Consider the following 13,963-nt stretch of genomic DNA (forward strand, 5'->3'; position numbering starts at 1 on the left):
TCTCACTTAAGCACTTTAAAACTGCCTCTACTTCCCCCCTCTGTGGAGAGGTGATCTTGTGCATGCTGACGTGTTAAGAGAGGCTACTGCACATGGGCATTAATGATCTCCCATTTCTGATGACAGTTTCTTTTGTATTATTAATCTTACTGGGGTTTAAGCTGTCCTTTCCCTTGAATCCAGATCAGGTGCCGGTGTGTGTTGTGCCTCCCCCTCCCCAGGTTGCCCGCGGTGGCAATAAGCTCATCGCCTTTTCCTTTCTTGTACGGACAGGTTCAAATTGTTTACAAGCCAGTCGACCTGAGCCATGTGACATCCAAATGTGGTTCCCTGGGCAACATCCATCACAAACCAGGTACCCTTTGATGCCACAGCATCCAGCAGCACTGGGTGCTGGTCTTTGGGAGCTCACAGGCTGCGTCGTGGTGTGCAGCTGGAGTCGGGGTAGTGCAGGGAGTGAGAGGAGGCACGTGGGATAGTGACTGGAGCATCAGAGTGAGCTGTGGGGTGCTGGACGCTGTTACCAGCTCTGTCACTGCAAGGCCCTCTCCAGTCTGCCTGACCATTTGGTAGTAGGGGAGGGATCTGGTCTGGTCCATGGACACCCTTGTCTGTGCCAACACATCGCAGTAAATGGGAAGTATCTAGGAATAAATAGGGGGAGCTGCTGGTATTTAGGGGAGTAAGGTTAGCTCCCTTCCCTTGGCTCTATAAAACATTGGGATGTCTGTCAGCTCTGCAGCATCCTTTGGAAAGTCTCTTTACCCTGGTTCCCACTTGCCCTGGGTTTCCCAAATCACCATGGGGTCCCTCTTGCTGCTGTTTTCCTGGTCCTCACCCTCTGCTCAGCCTCAGCAGTGCTTTGGCTGAGCCACCTCGGAGCGGCAGCTCAGACCTGAACACTTTCTCTCCAGCCTTCCCTGGCTGGTACAGGAGCTAACCCCGCTCGTGCTCTTCTCTTCCAGGCGGTGGCCAGGTGGAGGTGAAATCTGAGAAACTGGACTTCAAAGATAAGGTGCAATCGAAAATCGGGTCCTTAGATAACATCAGCCATGTCCCTGGAGGAGGAAATAAAAAGGTAAAGGGGCACTGGGTCGAGAGCAGGCATGCTGTTCTGCTGCAAGTGTCTGTCTGCCCTGTGAGCAGGCACGCAAGCAAAGAGTGCTTGAAGTCTGGACTCGGAGAAAGTCCTGCTCACCCAGCTCATCTTTAGCCCACACAGCCTCTCCTCTCTGCTTACCAGGCAGCACTTCTTCCCCAGTGCTTGAAACGATTTGCTGCCCATGTTCTAGTGTGGGGTGGTCTGTGCCCACTTGTCCTTCAGAGGACAAAAAGCGCCCTGCCCAAGGACGAGCCGCTCAGCCGCTGCCCAAACAGCCACTCGTCTTCCTGCCAGCGGCTTGCTGCAGGCGGGCAGAGCCGAGGGCTCCTGGGCTGCATTTGCCAACCTGGAGGACATTTGCTGGAGCACAGCAGAGCTGTGAGGATGGCAGTCTCTGTCCTCTTCCTGGCCCATGGCCACCTGAATGAGCGTGAATGCAAGTGATACCTTCTCCTGTGGTTTCCTGCTCTTTCTGCTGTTCTCTGAAGTTTGTGCAGAAACATGTTTGTGTCTCAAAGCTTTCACATTAAGGGGTGCCACCATCAGCAACTGCTTTTGCACTCTGCATTGCCAATTACACCCAGTGGTGTGGCACAAAGCTGGCAGCTCAGGGTGCTGCATAGGTGTTGGTTCCCCAGTGAAAGTGGAGCATTAAAGGCTTAGCTTTATTTAGAAAAGGTGACTTTGCGGTAGGCCGTCACCTCAGACAAAAGGTGATCTCTTCTTACTTCAAGTCTCAGTCTCTCAGCTGAGACTGACTGAGGACTCTGTGTAGGGAGTGGTGCACGTTTGGGGGGATTTAAATTGAAAGACAAAAGCCAATCGGGTCAGGTGAAATACTGAACTTGGGGTGAGCCAGTCCTGCCGGAGGCTTTGGTAGTTACTTCACAGTAAGTCTTAGCCATGTAAAACACCTCTACAACCTTGCTTCAAGGACAGCCAAGTCCCTTGCAGGCAGGGGCGCAGGGAGATCAGGTAAGCACAGAGTTGAGACTCCAGCCTGGTGACACGCATGGTTGAATTTCTCCAGGGAAAAGTGGTTTTTATCTTGCTTGTTTTTCACTGTCTTCTCAATGGGAGGGGGAAGTTCTGTTTTGGCTCCTGTATTTTGGCACTGTTCTTGGCCATGTTTTCTCTGTGCACCTCCCAGCTCTTCATCTCCCAGTGGTGCGCTGGCCTCTGACTGAGGGATCGCTTGACTTCCTTACCCTTCTCTCGCTGCTGCTACGCATCAGACTGCCCTGTGCTTCACTAAGCCCATTTTCATCGTTTTTATGATTACAATGATGATTCTTTCATATCCTGGCACATTCACTGGGCCATAGTTTGAAGAACTTGCCCTTTGGAGGAGGAACTTGTTTGCAAGGGTGTGACCCAGCAGCAGCATCACCTGCCTCAGCCTTCCTGCGTGGCAGTTGCCCATACCCTGCCTAAATCCACACCTGGAGGAGGTTGTCGGTGTAACTTGAGTTCAGATGCTGCCGCAGGTTGCTTCCCTTGTCCAGCCCATTTCCATTTGCACCTTGGCACCAGGGACCATCCTCAGGCAGTGCTGCTCTGAGGTGGGACACTCTGTTCGCAGGGAGGGGACAGGACACAGTTGAGTCCCATCAGTCCTCCACGTAGAGTGGCTGTGGGCAGCTCTGCTGCCCCTTCCCCAGCCTTTCCCATGTCCCCAGTCCTTGCTCTGTGACACAAAAGATCCAGATTTGGACACATAGTCCACAGCTCTCCAGGCTGAATGCTGGTTCATGTACTGGGTCTTTTGTACTGGGTCTCCCATGGGGAGCCGGGGTGCTCTGTGCTCTGCCAAACTACCTGTGCTGGCAGCTTCTGCTCTCCTTTGCTGCACATGGAAAGCTTTCCTCCCCGTCTCCAAAGGCAGCCGTCATTCTTCCTCTGAGCCAGTGAATGGCCCTGATTTTCAGATCTTCTTCTCCCCAGTTTTCCATTTCTTTTCTTTATTTTTTGTCTTTTTCCTTCTGGTTGACATTTATTGGATTTTGATTTTTGTTGCTGATGCGTTTTTTGCACCCCACCGCCCTGGGCGGGTTTCTTCACCTGTAGAGAGAGAAAGGCAAGGAAGACAAGACCCATTCCCAGGCTGGTCGGACCCCGAGCCCAGACCCTGCTGGGCTCCAGGCCCTGGTGCTGGAGCCGCCCACCCCCCCGGAGAGCCAGCTCCCAGCCTTGCACTCGGCTGGGGAGGGCACCAGTAAGTAGCAACCCTGATCCACTTCACCTCCCCTCCCTGGCCCTTGCGCTCGCCGGGAGAGAGGGGTTTGGCTCATGGGAGCAGCACTTTGTGCCCAGCTGGGCCGTGGGTTAAGGGGCAGCCTTTGTGCCGTATGGGGATCCCACCCCCTCCATAAATCTCTGCCAGGGGAGTGGGAGCAGCCCAGGTTGTGCCGTCTGAGTCCTGTGCCTGGGACCCACCGCCACACCGGGCCTGGGTGCTTAGGAAGGATTTGGCAGCATCCCGAGATGCTCCAGTCCTGCCATCCCTTCCAGTCCTGCCACTCCCTGTGTGGGCTACTGGAAGGGACGTGCCTGAGGACTGGGGGCACTGGGGGGCATCAGGCCAACGAACTGAGCTTTCCTCCCAGCTGCACAACGGCAGTGACCGAGCGGACAGTTTGCAGGTAAAAACGGCCTCTCCGGATGGTGTCCCGCATCCTCCCCTCTCACTGCCCTCTCCTCTCGTTGCAGATTGAGACTCATAAGCTGACTTTCCGTGAGAACGCCAAAGCCAAGACCGACCATGGCGCCGAAATCGTCTACAAGTCCCCCACCATCTCCGGAGATGCCTCCCCGCGCCGCCTTAGCAACGTCTCCTCCACCGGCAGCATCAATATGGTGGACTCCCCCCAGCTCGCCACGCTAGCCGACGAAGTGTCTGCTTCGCTGGCCAAGCAGGGCTTGTGATCGGGGCACGGCGGGCGAAGATGAGAGAAGACAAGGAAAAAAAAAAAGAAAAGAAAGAAAAATAATAATCTGGCCTTCTTCCTCTGTTCCTTTTACAGCTGCTTCCCCATCCCCTAACTGGTTAATGATTTAACCTGCTTTTACTGTTCATTCAGCTCTAGCTCCAGGACTTCAAAATCAGTGACACTATGAGGTACAAAACCTCCTCTCCCCCTGCTCCTCGGAGCGCACAGCCCATGCCCGTCCCCCGCTCCCTCCCCTCGTCCCCCCGCGAGGTCCCTCACTGTCCTGGCCCTGCCTGGGGCCACCTGCCCTGGCAGGGATGCCCACCACCCCGGGAAAGTGGGGAGGGGGATAGAGGGGGCAGCCACAGCACGACGCTGACCCGAGCACCCCACACCGCAGCACAGGGCAGCGGGAGGTCTTCACGGGAAGGAGATGTGACCTTCCCACGCTCCTTACCCTGACGATGCTGGGCTGGAGGTCTGGCATGCAGGCAGCACAGGTAGCGGGTGCTGCAGCCAGGGACTGCAGGGAGGTGCCCTCCCTTTCTGCATTAAATTTGCCTGCTGATTTGGAAGAAACCTTTTGTTTTTATGTCCGAAAGCCGAGATGTGTATGAAGATAACTGCCAGGTATCCCCTAAACCCGCTCTCAGCTCCGGCAGCTGGAGTACTGGCGATGCCGGGGTGTCCCATTGCGGAAGGGGCCCTGGACGGCCGTCCCCCCTCCGTGGCTGTGCTGGAACTGCTGAGTGGATGAGTAGAGGCTTTTCCCCATTCCTTTGGCAGCCCCTCGTGTCGTAGAGTAGATTTGTCTGTATATGCTTGGACAGTGCCAGGGTGATTGTTTTCATAAACGAGCATGTGTTTAAAAAAAAAAATAATGCTGTAAGTAGTTTTGAGCTGCCCCATGCCGGCTCTGCTGCAGCCCAGCGAGGAGGGCCCGAGGGGGAGCTTTGCCGAGCTCCGGGTTGTGCCCAGACCCGGTGCCGATGGGGCGGCCCGGCACCGCATGTCTGCCGGGCGCATGGGTGGGTGCAGAGCCACTGCCCTGCTCCCTGGGGAGGGCCGTGGCTGGGGGGGGCTGCATGGGGGCTTCCTGGCTCGGTGCACCTCCCAGGGCCTGGGGACGCTGTACGAGGGGCACTCGCAGCTCCAGGGCTGGGATGGCCCCTGGATTTGGGTGCAGCTTGTAACAGTTTTGGGTTGTTCTTTTTTTTTTTTTTTTTTTTTCTCCCCTGCAAGGTCAGCTAAGAGATCACGGAAGTGGCAGCTCCATGGCTCTGCTGTTCTCGTGCCGTTGGCAGCGGTAGGAGACAACCGGGAGGACGCGAGGGGAAGGTGCAAGGGAGGTTTTAGGTGGTGCGTGGTGGCAGCTCCCCCAGGTCCCGCCCAGCCCGCGCTGGGGGGCCAGCGGCTGCTCTCTGGCACTGAAGCCCCGGGCGCTCTCCTGGTTTGAGTTCGCATCACGTTACTCCCACGGTGTCTCCTCCACACAGCACTAACCGCCCCCCGCACCACACAGGGGAAAAGAGCTGATCTATTTATTTATTTTGCTGCTTTTGTTCCTGTGGCAACCTAGGGAGCGTGAGGGGGTGGCCCAGGGCTGTGCTGCACCCGTGGCCGTCCCTGCGTGCCCCTTCCTTCTACAACCAAAGAGGCTGAGGTGCGATCAGTGCAGCTCAGTGTGCGTCCTCCCTCCCCATCTCCCCCCAAGAGGCACCAGCCCAGCTGTGGGGGGTAGAGCTGGCAGTGGGGGTGAGGGCAGGGGGTGCCCAGCGGGGCTGCAGACCTTGCACCCCAGGGGCTGTGCTGCAGGGAAAGCCCTGCTTTCCCAGCAAGGGGCCAAGTCTGGTCTGACTGGAACGGCCGGGGCGGGGGGGGGGGTCCTCGCTGGGGCATGGGGCACCGGTCGTCCTTGGGATGGAGGCTGGGTGCCACCGAGGCTGCTTTAGCAGCTGTGAGTTGGGGCAGAGCCGCGGTTCCTCCCTGGACAGGACCCGCTCCCATCCTTAGCGGGAGCTGATGAACCTGCCACGCTGCTGCGGCCTTCGCACGCCCTGCGCGGGCTCCTCCGGGTTCTCCTGCGCGGGGCTGGGCGGCAGCCCAAGCGGGGGGCCTGGGGAGGGCACCTGTCCAGCGCCGGAGGAGGACGGTTGTGTCGGGGGGATGGCGGTCTGGGGGGGCCCAACCCGTGTCTCTGCAGCCCCAGGAGCTGCTTTACGGCTGGGGAGAGGCTGGCCCAGCACCAACACAAACAGGTCAAGCGCAAGCCCACGTCCAGCTTGTCACTCGCTCCGTTTCAGTTGACTCGATGATTGTAAGACTCTGTACTCCAGTCTGTGACTATCTTTGTATCGGTGTAGGATGTAGGAGCCGCTGCGGTATTTTTGTCCTCTGTAAAAACGAGCAAGTGGGAGAACCACCGAACGCCAGTCACCCCTTTTAACCCTTTTCGGCTGCAGGATGGCACGTAGCTGAGCTTGCCCGTCCCGGCACTGCCCCGTGCCAACCCCCGGCCCCTCTGTGCAGCTCCTGAGGGACACCAACACCCCGGCCCAGGGGCGTCCTTGGCGTGCGGCGAGCTCCAGTGCGCAGCCCCTTCCCGCTGCGAGCGTCCTCGGCCGAGCACACATCCCCAGCCCCGTCTGCCGTCCTCCTCGCACCCCCGTCCTCCCCCACGGGGGCTGCCAGGGGTCCCGGGACAGCACCGCGTCTCCCGCTGTCCCAGCAGCCCAAGCCCCGGCCCCAACCCCGCGTTCAGACCCAGGCCTGAGGGTTTCCATGAGCAGCTGGACAGACTGACCCATGGCTTTTCCTTTACTCCACACACATCTTGGTCTGAAAAGGGTTAAAACCGGCACTGATTCAAAAACTGTTTCTGCACTCAAAAGAAAAAAAAAAATTATGCTTGTTAAATGAACTTCCAGTGTCAGACTGCCGGTGGTGCTGGCAGCCCCGTGTTCCTGCGGTGCGCTGGGAGGGGAGGGAAGGTTTGATCTCGGTGTATCATTTAGCTTAGCTTCTGTCTGTGAATGTCCATAGTGTATCGTGCGTTTTAACAACTGGTTTACACTGTTGCCGTAAAAGTGAATTTGGAAATAAAGTCATTACTACGATAAACGCCGCCTCTTTTGCAGAGGGGGAGGGAGCCGGGGAGCGCCTGGGGAGCAGGAGGGAGCTGGGGCCCGGCACACGAGGGCTTGCGCCAGCACGCGGGCTGGGGCTCCGGCTGGGTTTTGGCCGCACCGAGGGTCCCTCCGCTCCCCTCCGCAGGGGCAGGTGCTGGGCTCACCAATCCCCCAGCGCTGTGCCGGCACACCGGGCTGTGGGACTGGCTACTGGGGAGCGGTGACGATGGGCACGGACTGCTCTTCCTCTTCGCGAGCACCAGCCGCCAGCGCAGCCCAGGCTGTGGCTTCACCAGCTCCCCTTCCCTGCAGCACGCAGGGAGGCTGCGCTTCTTCCTGCGCAAACTGGGGTGCAGGAAGGGGAGGCCCTGCCCCGCGGGCAGCGCGGGCAGGGCAGAGGCCCTGCAGCCAGGAAGCCCAAGGTTTATTTTTGGCCCATTGTGTGCCCGCGGACAGGACATTTTCTCTGCCCCCGCAGCACCGGTGAGCACTGGGGCTGCTCAGAGGCTGCTTCGAGCCACAGCGACACCTCATCCCCCTTCCCCGCTTCCAGCCTGCGGCAGCCGTAGCTCTCGCAGCCCGGGGTCCCCCGGCACCGGCACTTCGGCAGCCACAACGCAGCACCCTTTGCTCCGCACCCGCCCCAGGACTCGGCTGCCTTGCGCAAGTCGGGCGTTTCCAGCATGGCACTGCTGCTGGTGCAGCCACGGCTGCCACCGTTTGCTTTTCAGATTGGATTTTTCCTCCCCTGTTAATTACTTGTAACGAACGCGGTGATGCCCAGGTCACTGCCTCCTACTCCTTTGATCATCTGGCTAATGATCACCCAGCGCCTTCCCGCTTCCCCTCCACTCGGGTAAGGAGGCACAAAGTTTAATTCTCTTATCTTGAGAATTCGGGAGCACCCAAGAAGTCGCCTCCCACCACGAGCCTCGTGCAAACATTCAGCTTCCACAGCAGAACCCACCACCAGGGCAAACAATTTTCACAAACCATACCTGGGTGCGGATCGGCAGCAGCCGGTTAACCCTGAAGACGTACAATAAAACCCTCGCCCACCCCGGGCGGCCTGAGCGACAGGAGGCAGAGCTCGGCTCGTGTGAGCTCTCCCAGGGAAGCGCGGCCAAGCCCCGGCCTGGCTCCATCACATAGGGCAGCGCAAAGCCCAGATCCGGAGATCCCGCGGCACAATTCCTCTTTTCACCGACAGCCACTGCCGGGAAATAACGCTACAAAGGAAGAACAGAGCCCATTCAAACGCACGGCGGGAGGGAAGCGGCCGATCCGCCCGAGACGGGGCTGAGCGCTCCGGAAGGGCCCCTTCCACTTCCCAACCCAGCCTTTCACAAACACACGTTGCATAGAATATTCTGTTTTAATTTTTTTTTTTAATATTTTCTTCTTTTTTTTTTTTATAAGCACATCTGTGCTTTGCCAACAGAATCAAGACATTAACAAAGATCAGCTTCTCGGAAGAAAAGCATTTCTATATAACAAGGACATTACACAGCTCAAAGCAGGAAAAGAAAATATTTACAAAATACAAGGTGGTTTTTTTGTGGTTTTTATAATGCTAAAAGGGTTATTCAGAATTTTCAACCTTATAAATAGAAAAGCACTTATGCAGAGGGATATGGTAGCGTTGTTTTTTTTAAAGAAACGATGACAAATCCTTTAAACTAGAACAGAACCAAAAACACTAGATAATGTTGAAAATTGTGAAAACCCCAACCATTAAGCAGTTTAGCTACTATTTCTTTACGATTACAAAATGGAAAAAAAAAATATGTCCTTTGTATTTTTTTTTCCTTTTTTTTTGGTGATGTGATTATACATAAGACAGGCACAATGCTAGCAACAGGACAGGGACCAATAGCCACACCGTTGGGATCAGAAAGCGTTACAGATGGGAACGGTGTGCGGGATCCGGGAGTCACTGCGGGTGCAGAAGGGCCGGGGAGGGAGGGAGGGAGGGGAGGAACAACAGCAAACTCGGTTTCAAAACAAAATACCTGTCAGGAGGTGGCACGTCGGACCAACAACTGGGAAATGAAACAGAATCGACACCCGTTCTCGGACCGTGTGTGGAAGTGGAGCGAAGCAGTGGTGACGGATCCCGATCCCCCCCAGCACCTCAGCGCGGCGGGAGCCGCCTGCCCGCCCGCCACCTGCCCTCCTTCCCGCTCTTATTTCCCCTGTTCTGAGACCAAACCCACCTACAGGGACCACCCCGGCACCTCGGCCGTGCAAGCCGGACCTGCCACATCCCGCTCCTGACACGGGACGCACCCTCTGCCGCCCGCCGCTCTCGGCGGCTCCTCGGTGCTGCGGCCCAGAGCTGCCCTCACCCCAACTTTCCAACCCTACGGGGGGGACGCGAGGGCAGAGCTCAAGCGTTGGTCACAGACCCGCGTTTCCCAGCTGAAAGCTGCTGCTGGCCTTGGCCAACAGCCACATCCCCAAAGGGCGTCCCTAAGTGCGTCGTGGCTTCTGCTCCTGCTTGAAGCATCCGACCGCACCGGGCTGGGGACTCTCCCCTCCCTGCCTTCGACCCAGGAGAAATACGCAAGGTGTGAACGAGGCTGCTTCCGAAATCCCACTCCTCCCACGCGGAGCTGTGCGTGAAGCGGCTAAAAGGGTCCTTCCTTTTCCCCCGACGGACAGGGCAGCCAGACCTCGGCACAGCAAACGGCTGCTCCCAAACCAGGAGAGAAGGAAGGAAGAGGTGGCAGGCGGCCCCGGGGGCAGAGGGGAGATCGGGGCGGGGGGGCCAGAGTCACCCCTCGGGAGACCTGGAACTACAACCTAGGGGAGGAAAATGCCGGAGGGTGGAAGTGCAGGGTGGGCACTCTGCACGTGAGGACAGACGGACAGCTAGTGAAGGTTGCAATCCCAAGACATCACTTTTCACCACTAATTTCACTCCACTAAAACCTTTCAGGGAGGGGGGGTAGCGGGTTAAGAGAAAGAGACACCCTTTTGCTTGAGAAAAACTATCCCCGAAGTCTGCTCGTCAGCTAAATCCTGTGCTCTAGTTTTATACACCTAAGAAGGGAGGGGAGGAAAGAGGGAGCGGGGTCTGGTGGGCTGCTCCCCTCCCGAGGCTTCACTCCGCTGGGAGGAATCTGGGGGCTCTCATTCATGTGACAAGGAAACATGGAGAAGGAAAAAAAAAAAAAAAGAAAAAAAAAAAAAAGAAAACAAAAAACAGTTTCTAAACTCCTTAAATTCACTAAAAACTGTGAAAATTCCCGGCAGGATGTTTGAATATCAAACGCAGATTTTGGAAGCTTTAATGCCAAGAGTTAGTTCTGTGTGTTGGTTTTGCTCATGTCTTCCCGTATGTCTCTATCTGTGCGCTGGCCGCTGAACTGCTGCGGAGGAAGAGGAGGAGGAGGGTGTCGCCAGGGGGGTTCGGCTCTTGAGGCTGGCCAGGTTGGGCAAAGCAGAAGTGCCATCGGTCTCCCGGGAGGATTTACTGCCCGACGTGCGCCGGGTGCAGCGCGATGACCGGTCTTGGGGGTCAGATTGGTCCTCGCACTCTGTCCTGGGATCGTATGAGAGTGGGAAGGTGCGTCGCTCCCAGGGCTGCACGGCCTAAAGGGAAGAGACACCAGGCTATGGAAAATCCTCCGGAAAAGCTCTTCTGCTCCCCCTCCATGCACGACTCCGGCTGCCCGCAGCAGTGGTGGGAGTGGGCAGCTCCACGGTGCCGTGCCAGCCACGGACTTAGCCTAGCCTTGTTAGCAGCGCGTGGAAAGCTTCAGCACACGTGGTGAGGACACAGCAGGCTCCAAACTGAACCAACCGCTGGAAAAGCATCCTGCTGCCGCCGATGCCCAACGGCACCGTGCTCTACATCCCATCCGGCCGAGCACTTGGATAGAATTTCCCACATGCGGGTTTCCAGGCTGCTTCCCCACAGCGAGGAGGATAGAACAGCCAAGTCTGAGCACCAGATTTACCTTTATACCCATCTGCAGCAGTCACTGCGGTGACACAGCGACCAGCAGCACTCGGACCTTCCCGCCAGCCTCCGGGAATACACCTAGAGCCAACAGCCAGAACCAGAGCCAGCACCCACCTGCTCATCAAGGCCGGCCTCGGGCGTGGAGCAACGGGTGTCCTCGCTGGACAGAAGCCGCATGGAGTCACGGGAGAGGGGGGTGAGGGGAGCAGAGAGCAGTTCGGGGCTGATGGGGCTGCGCGGTGAGTGGGTGTGGGACAGCTCCGAATGGGAGTGGCAGTTGCCCACGTCAGGGGATGCCGGCTGGGGAGTCGAGGGGTTCCCCAGCTGGGGGGTCGTCCGTCCGTCTGTCGATCTGTAAGACCTGAGATAGGAACACATTTGAGAGCCTGGTTTCAGCCCCAGCTGCGCTCCCACCGATACAGGGGCCCAGGCCACTCGCTGCCACCCTACGATCCCTTCCACCGCCCCCTCCTCAGGAGCAGCTGTACGACGGGGAACGCCGCAGCCCAGAGGTTAAAGTCATCCAGGCTCATCTTTGTCCTGTCTCCACTGTCTTGATGCAGCTTTGCAACACTGACACTGCTCTCCAAAGGTTACGTGTCCCACACGTCTCCTACGCTGCGAGTGCTGCATAAATACCACGACGAGAAGCCACCCGATGAAATCAAACACTTCAAAATCGGGTTTCTCCAAGTGTTTCCACCATCTACATGCCACGTGACACCAGGCAGTTCAAGAACCAAGTGTAGTGAATCAGTAATGCTGAAAATGCAGCAAGTTCAACAGTTGGGCGTAGGAGGAGCACTGTAAAACCCCTAGACTCCAGAAGATTTAAACCAAGAATTAAGAAAGTTTGAGCACCTACAGATTCCCAGATAATACACCCACAGGCTGCAAACAGAGAAACCTAGCTGGAGTCCCCACACCTGTGTGCAACTCTTCAAGATGAACCACAACAGCAAGTGGCAATCAAGGATTGCCAAGGATCAGATTCCAAAACCTACCTTGGCCAAAGTGTTCATCAGAACGTATAGACCCAGCCCCAATTAGACTAATAAAACAGCTACACCTGCAGCAAGCTAGGCAGAGTCAACGTGCTGAGTCAAGACGCGATTTAAAAAGCTGCTACAGGAAAAAAACCAAACCAATCTGTTACATACATGAGGCAGGAAGACCACAAGACGCTCAGCAGACCTGCTGGAGCAGGTCACAAAGAGAATGACATTTAAGGGAAACTAAGCGAGTTTACCCCAGTGTTCACTGGTTATTACCTGGCCCAGGTACTCCACAGGCAAGGAGCAAGGCACTGCCTGAATCACAGCGACAAGAAGTATCAGGTCATGGGGGGCTCCAACCATTTCTAAAGAAAGACTAAAGCAGCCGCAGAGAACAACCCCTGCATCAGCCCAGGCTGGGAACTGAGGGAACCGAGCAAGGATCCTGCTGAGGAGGAGCTCAGGACGTGGCGACCACTAAGCTGAACTTGGCCAAGTCACTCTCAGTACAAATGCAGCAAACCACATCTGGCTTGTGCCGAGGAACGTGGCCAGCGGAGCAGGGACGCTTACATCCCCATCCCTCCCTGCTGGGGAGCTGCTCTGCGAATACTGGCCCCAGCTCTGGGGGAATCTCCATCCCTGGAAGTGTTCACACCGTGGCCAAAGCCATGGCCAACCTGGTCTTCTGCTGGCAGCAGTCCTGCAGGAGGCTGGACCAGAGACCTCTGGAAGTCCTTCCCCATGGGCATTTCTAAACCTATGAGATGAAGTTTGAATTCACTTCACTGACCAAGCCAGGACCTCAATGTAACACCTTCCACTAACGTCCTTACAAGAGGCTCTTTAGAGAAAGTTACGGTCAAGTGCTATCAGATGTGAGAAACTGGCTGAAGAAGTTTGCAAAGAAACAGCAAAATGTCCCACACTCCACCAGCACCGGGAAACGCAGCTGCAGACGAGACAAGGCAGCAGCAGCAGCACAAATGGAATTTGACAAATGCTACTTTTGCATTTGCGGAAGTTCTTGCAGAAACAACCTTGCACGATCGCACACACTCGACAGGGCTAAACTGAAACCACAACCAGGCTAAGACAACCGGGTGCGTGTTTGCAAGCAGCTCTAGTTCAGCACACATTTCTGGCCAAGAGCAGAGTGGTTCAAAACCACACAAAGCATCAGAAATCAAATGGAGAAGAGCGAATATCTTCTTATGCAGGTTTATGATGAGATCAACAGCTGGAAACTGTGTGCAGCTTTAGGCACCCACTCACAAAAAGACACTGCAGAAAGGGAATCAAGTGTCAAGTGATCGGAGGAAGGTAAGGACACGGATATAAATGGAGCAGAGAAACAGCACTGCTGAAGCAATCGAGCAGAGATGCGATAGGCAGCATCACGTTGAGAACAACCACTGTTCCTTGTTCTTGCATGAAGGATGCCCAGCTCAGCCCTTTTGTTTTTCTCTGGACTCCCAAGCTGCTGCAGCAGCCTCCACACTTCTAGAAGTGCTTGAGCAAGCAGAATCCAAACAGACGGCGCAAGAGTCGGTTGTCCGCAACTTAACTTTACCCCCACACCTAAGTAAGACTACACCCCACTCCTACAAGGGCTCCTCCAGCCGCTCTTGTGGTTGGTGATCAGACTTTCCAACACAAAGCACCAGCTTTTAACCATTTCCATGGTCCATTAGATTCAGCCAATCTAATAAAGCCTCCACAACCCGCTCCCAAGAGCATCCCACTCTGTTGGGAACGACACCTTGGCCAAGAGAAACCCACTGCAGCCTCTTTGCGTCCGAGTGCTGCTGGTGCGCGGGGGCAGCCCCTGCCAGCGC

At 56.3% G+C, this 13,963-nt stretch overlaps 2 protein-coding genes across 19 annotated transcripts in view; one reads left to right on the top strand and one right to left on the bottom strand.

The window, feature by feature from the left end:
• The window catches only part of MAPT (microtubule associated protein tau), a 56,354-nt gene extending 51,743 nt beyond the window's left edge, over window positions 1-4,611 (top strand). For 11 of the 14 annotated variants that reach the window (XM_075522810.1, XM_075522809.1, XM_075522813.1 and 8 more), the window contains 3 exons: window positions 274-355; window positions 966-1,078; window positions 3,812-4,611. In XM_075522810.1, coding sequence (XP_075378925.1) covers window positions 274-355; window positions 966-1,078; window positions 3,812-4,027 — 411 coding nt within the window. In that variant the 3' untranslated portion in view covers window positions 4,028-4,611. Of the gene's footprint in view, window positions 1-273; window positions 356-965; window positions 1,079-3,169; window positions 3,326-3,811 lie in introns of those variants that run through there. The other 3 variants (XM_075522812.1, XM_075522822.1, XR_012778612.1) reach the window with 3 other exon arrangements.
• Window positions 4,612-8,528: 3,917 nt separating this feature from the next.
• The window catches only part of KANSL1 (KAT8 regulatory NSL complex subunit 1), a 102,837-nt gene continuing 97,402 nt past the window's right edge, over window positions 8,529-13,963 (bottom strand). For all 5 annotated transcript variants that reach the window (XM_075523381.1, XM_075523379.1, XM_075523380.1 and 2 more), the window contains 2 exons: window positions 11,245-11,491; window positions 8,529-10,757 (listed from right to left, as the gene is read on the bottom strand). In XM_075523381.1, coding sequence (XP_075379496.1) covers window positions 10,509-10,757; window positions 11,245-11,491 — 496 coding nt within the window. In that variant the 3' untranslated portion in view covers window positions 8,529-10,508. The remainder of the gene's footprint in view (window positions 10,758-11,244; window positions 11,492-13,963) is intronic.

Source organism: Mycteria americana, chromosome 22 (genome assembly GCF_035582795.1).
Source record: "Mycteria americana isolate JAX WOST 10 ecotype Jacksonville Zoo and Gardens chromosome 22, USCA_MyAme_1.0, whole genome shotgun sequence".
In the NCBI taxonomy this organism is placed as follows: domain Eukaryota; kingdom Metazoa; phylum Chordata; class Aves; order Ciconiiformes; family Ciconiidae; genus Mycteria; species Mycteria americana.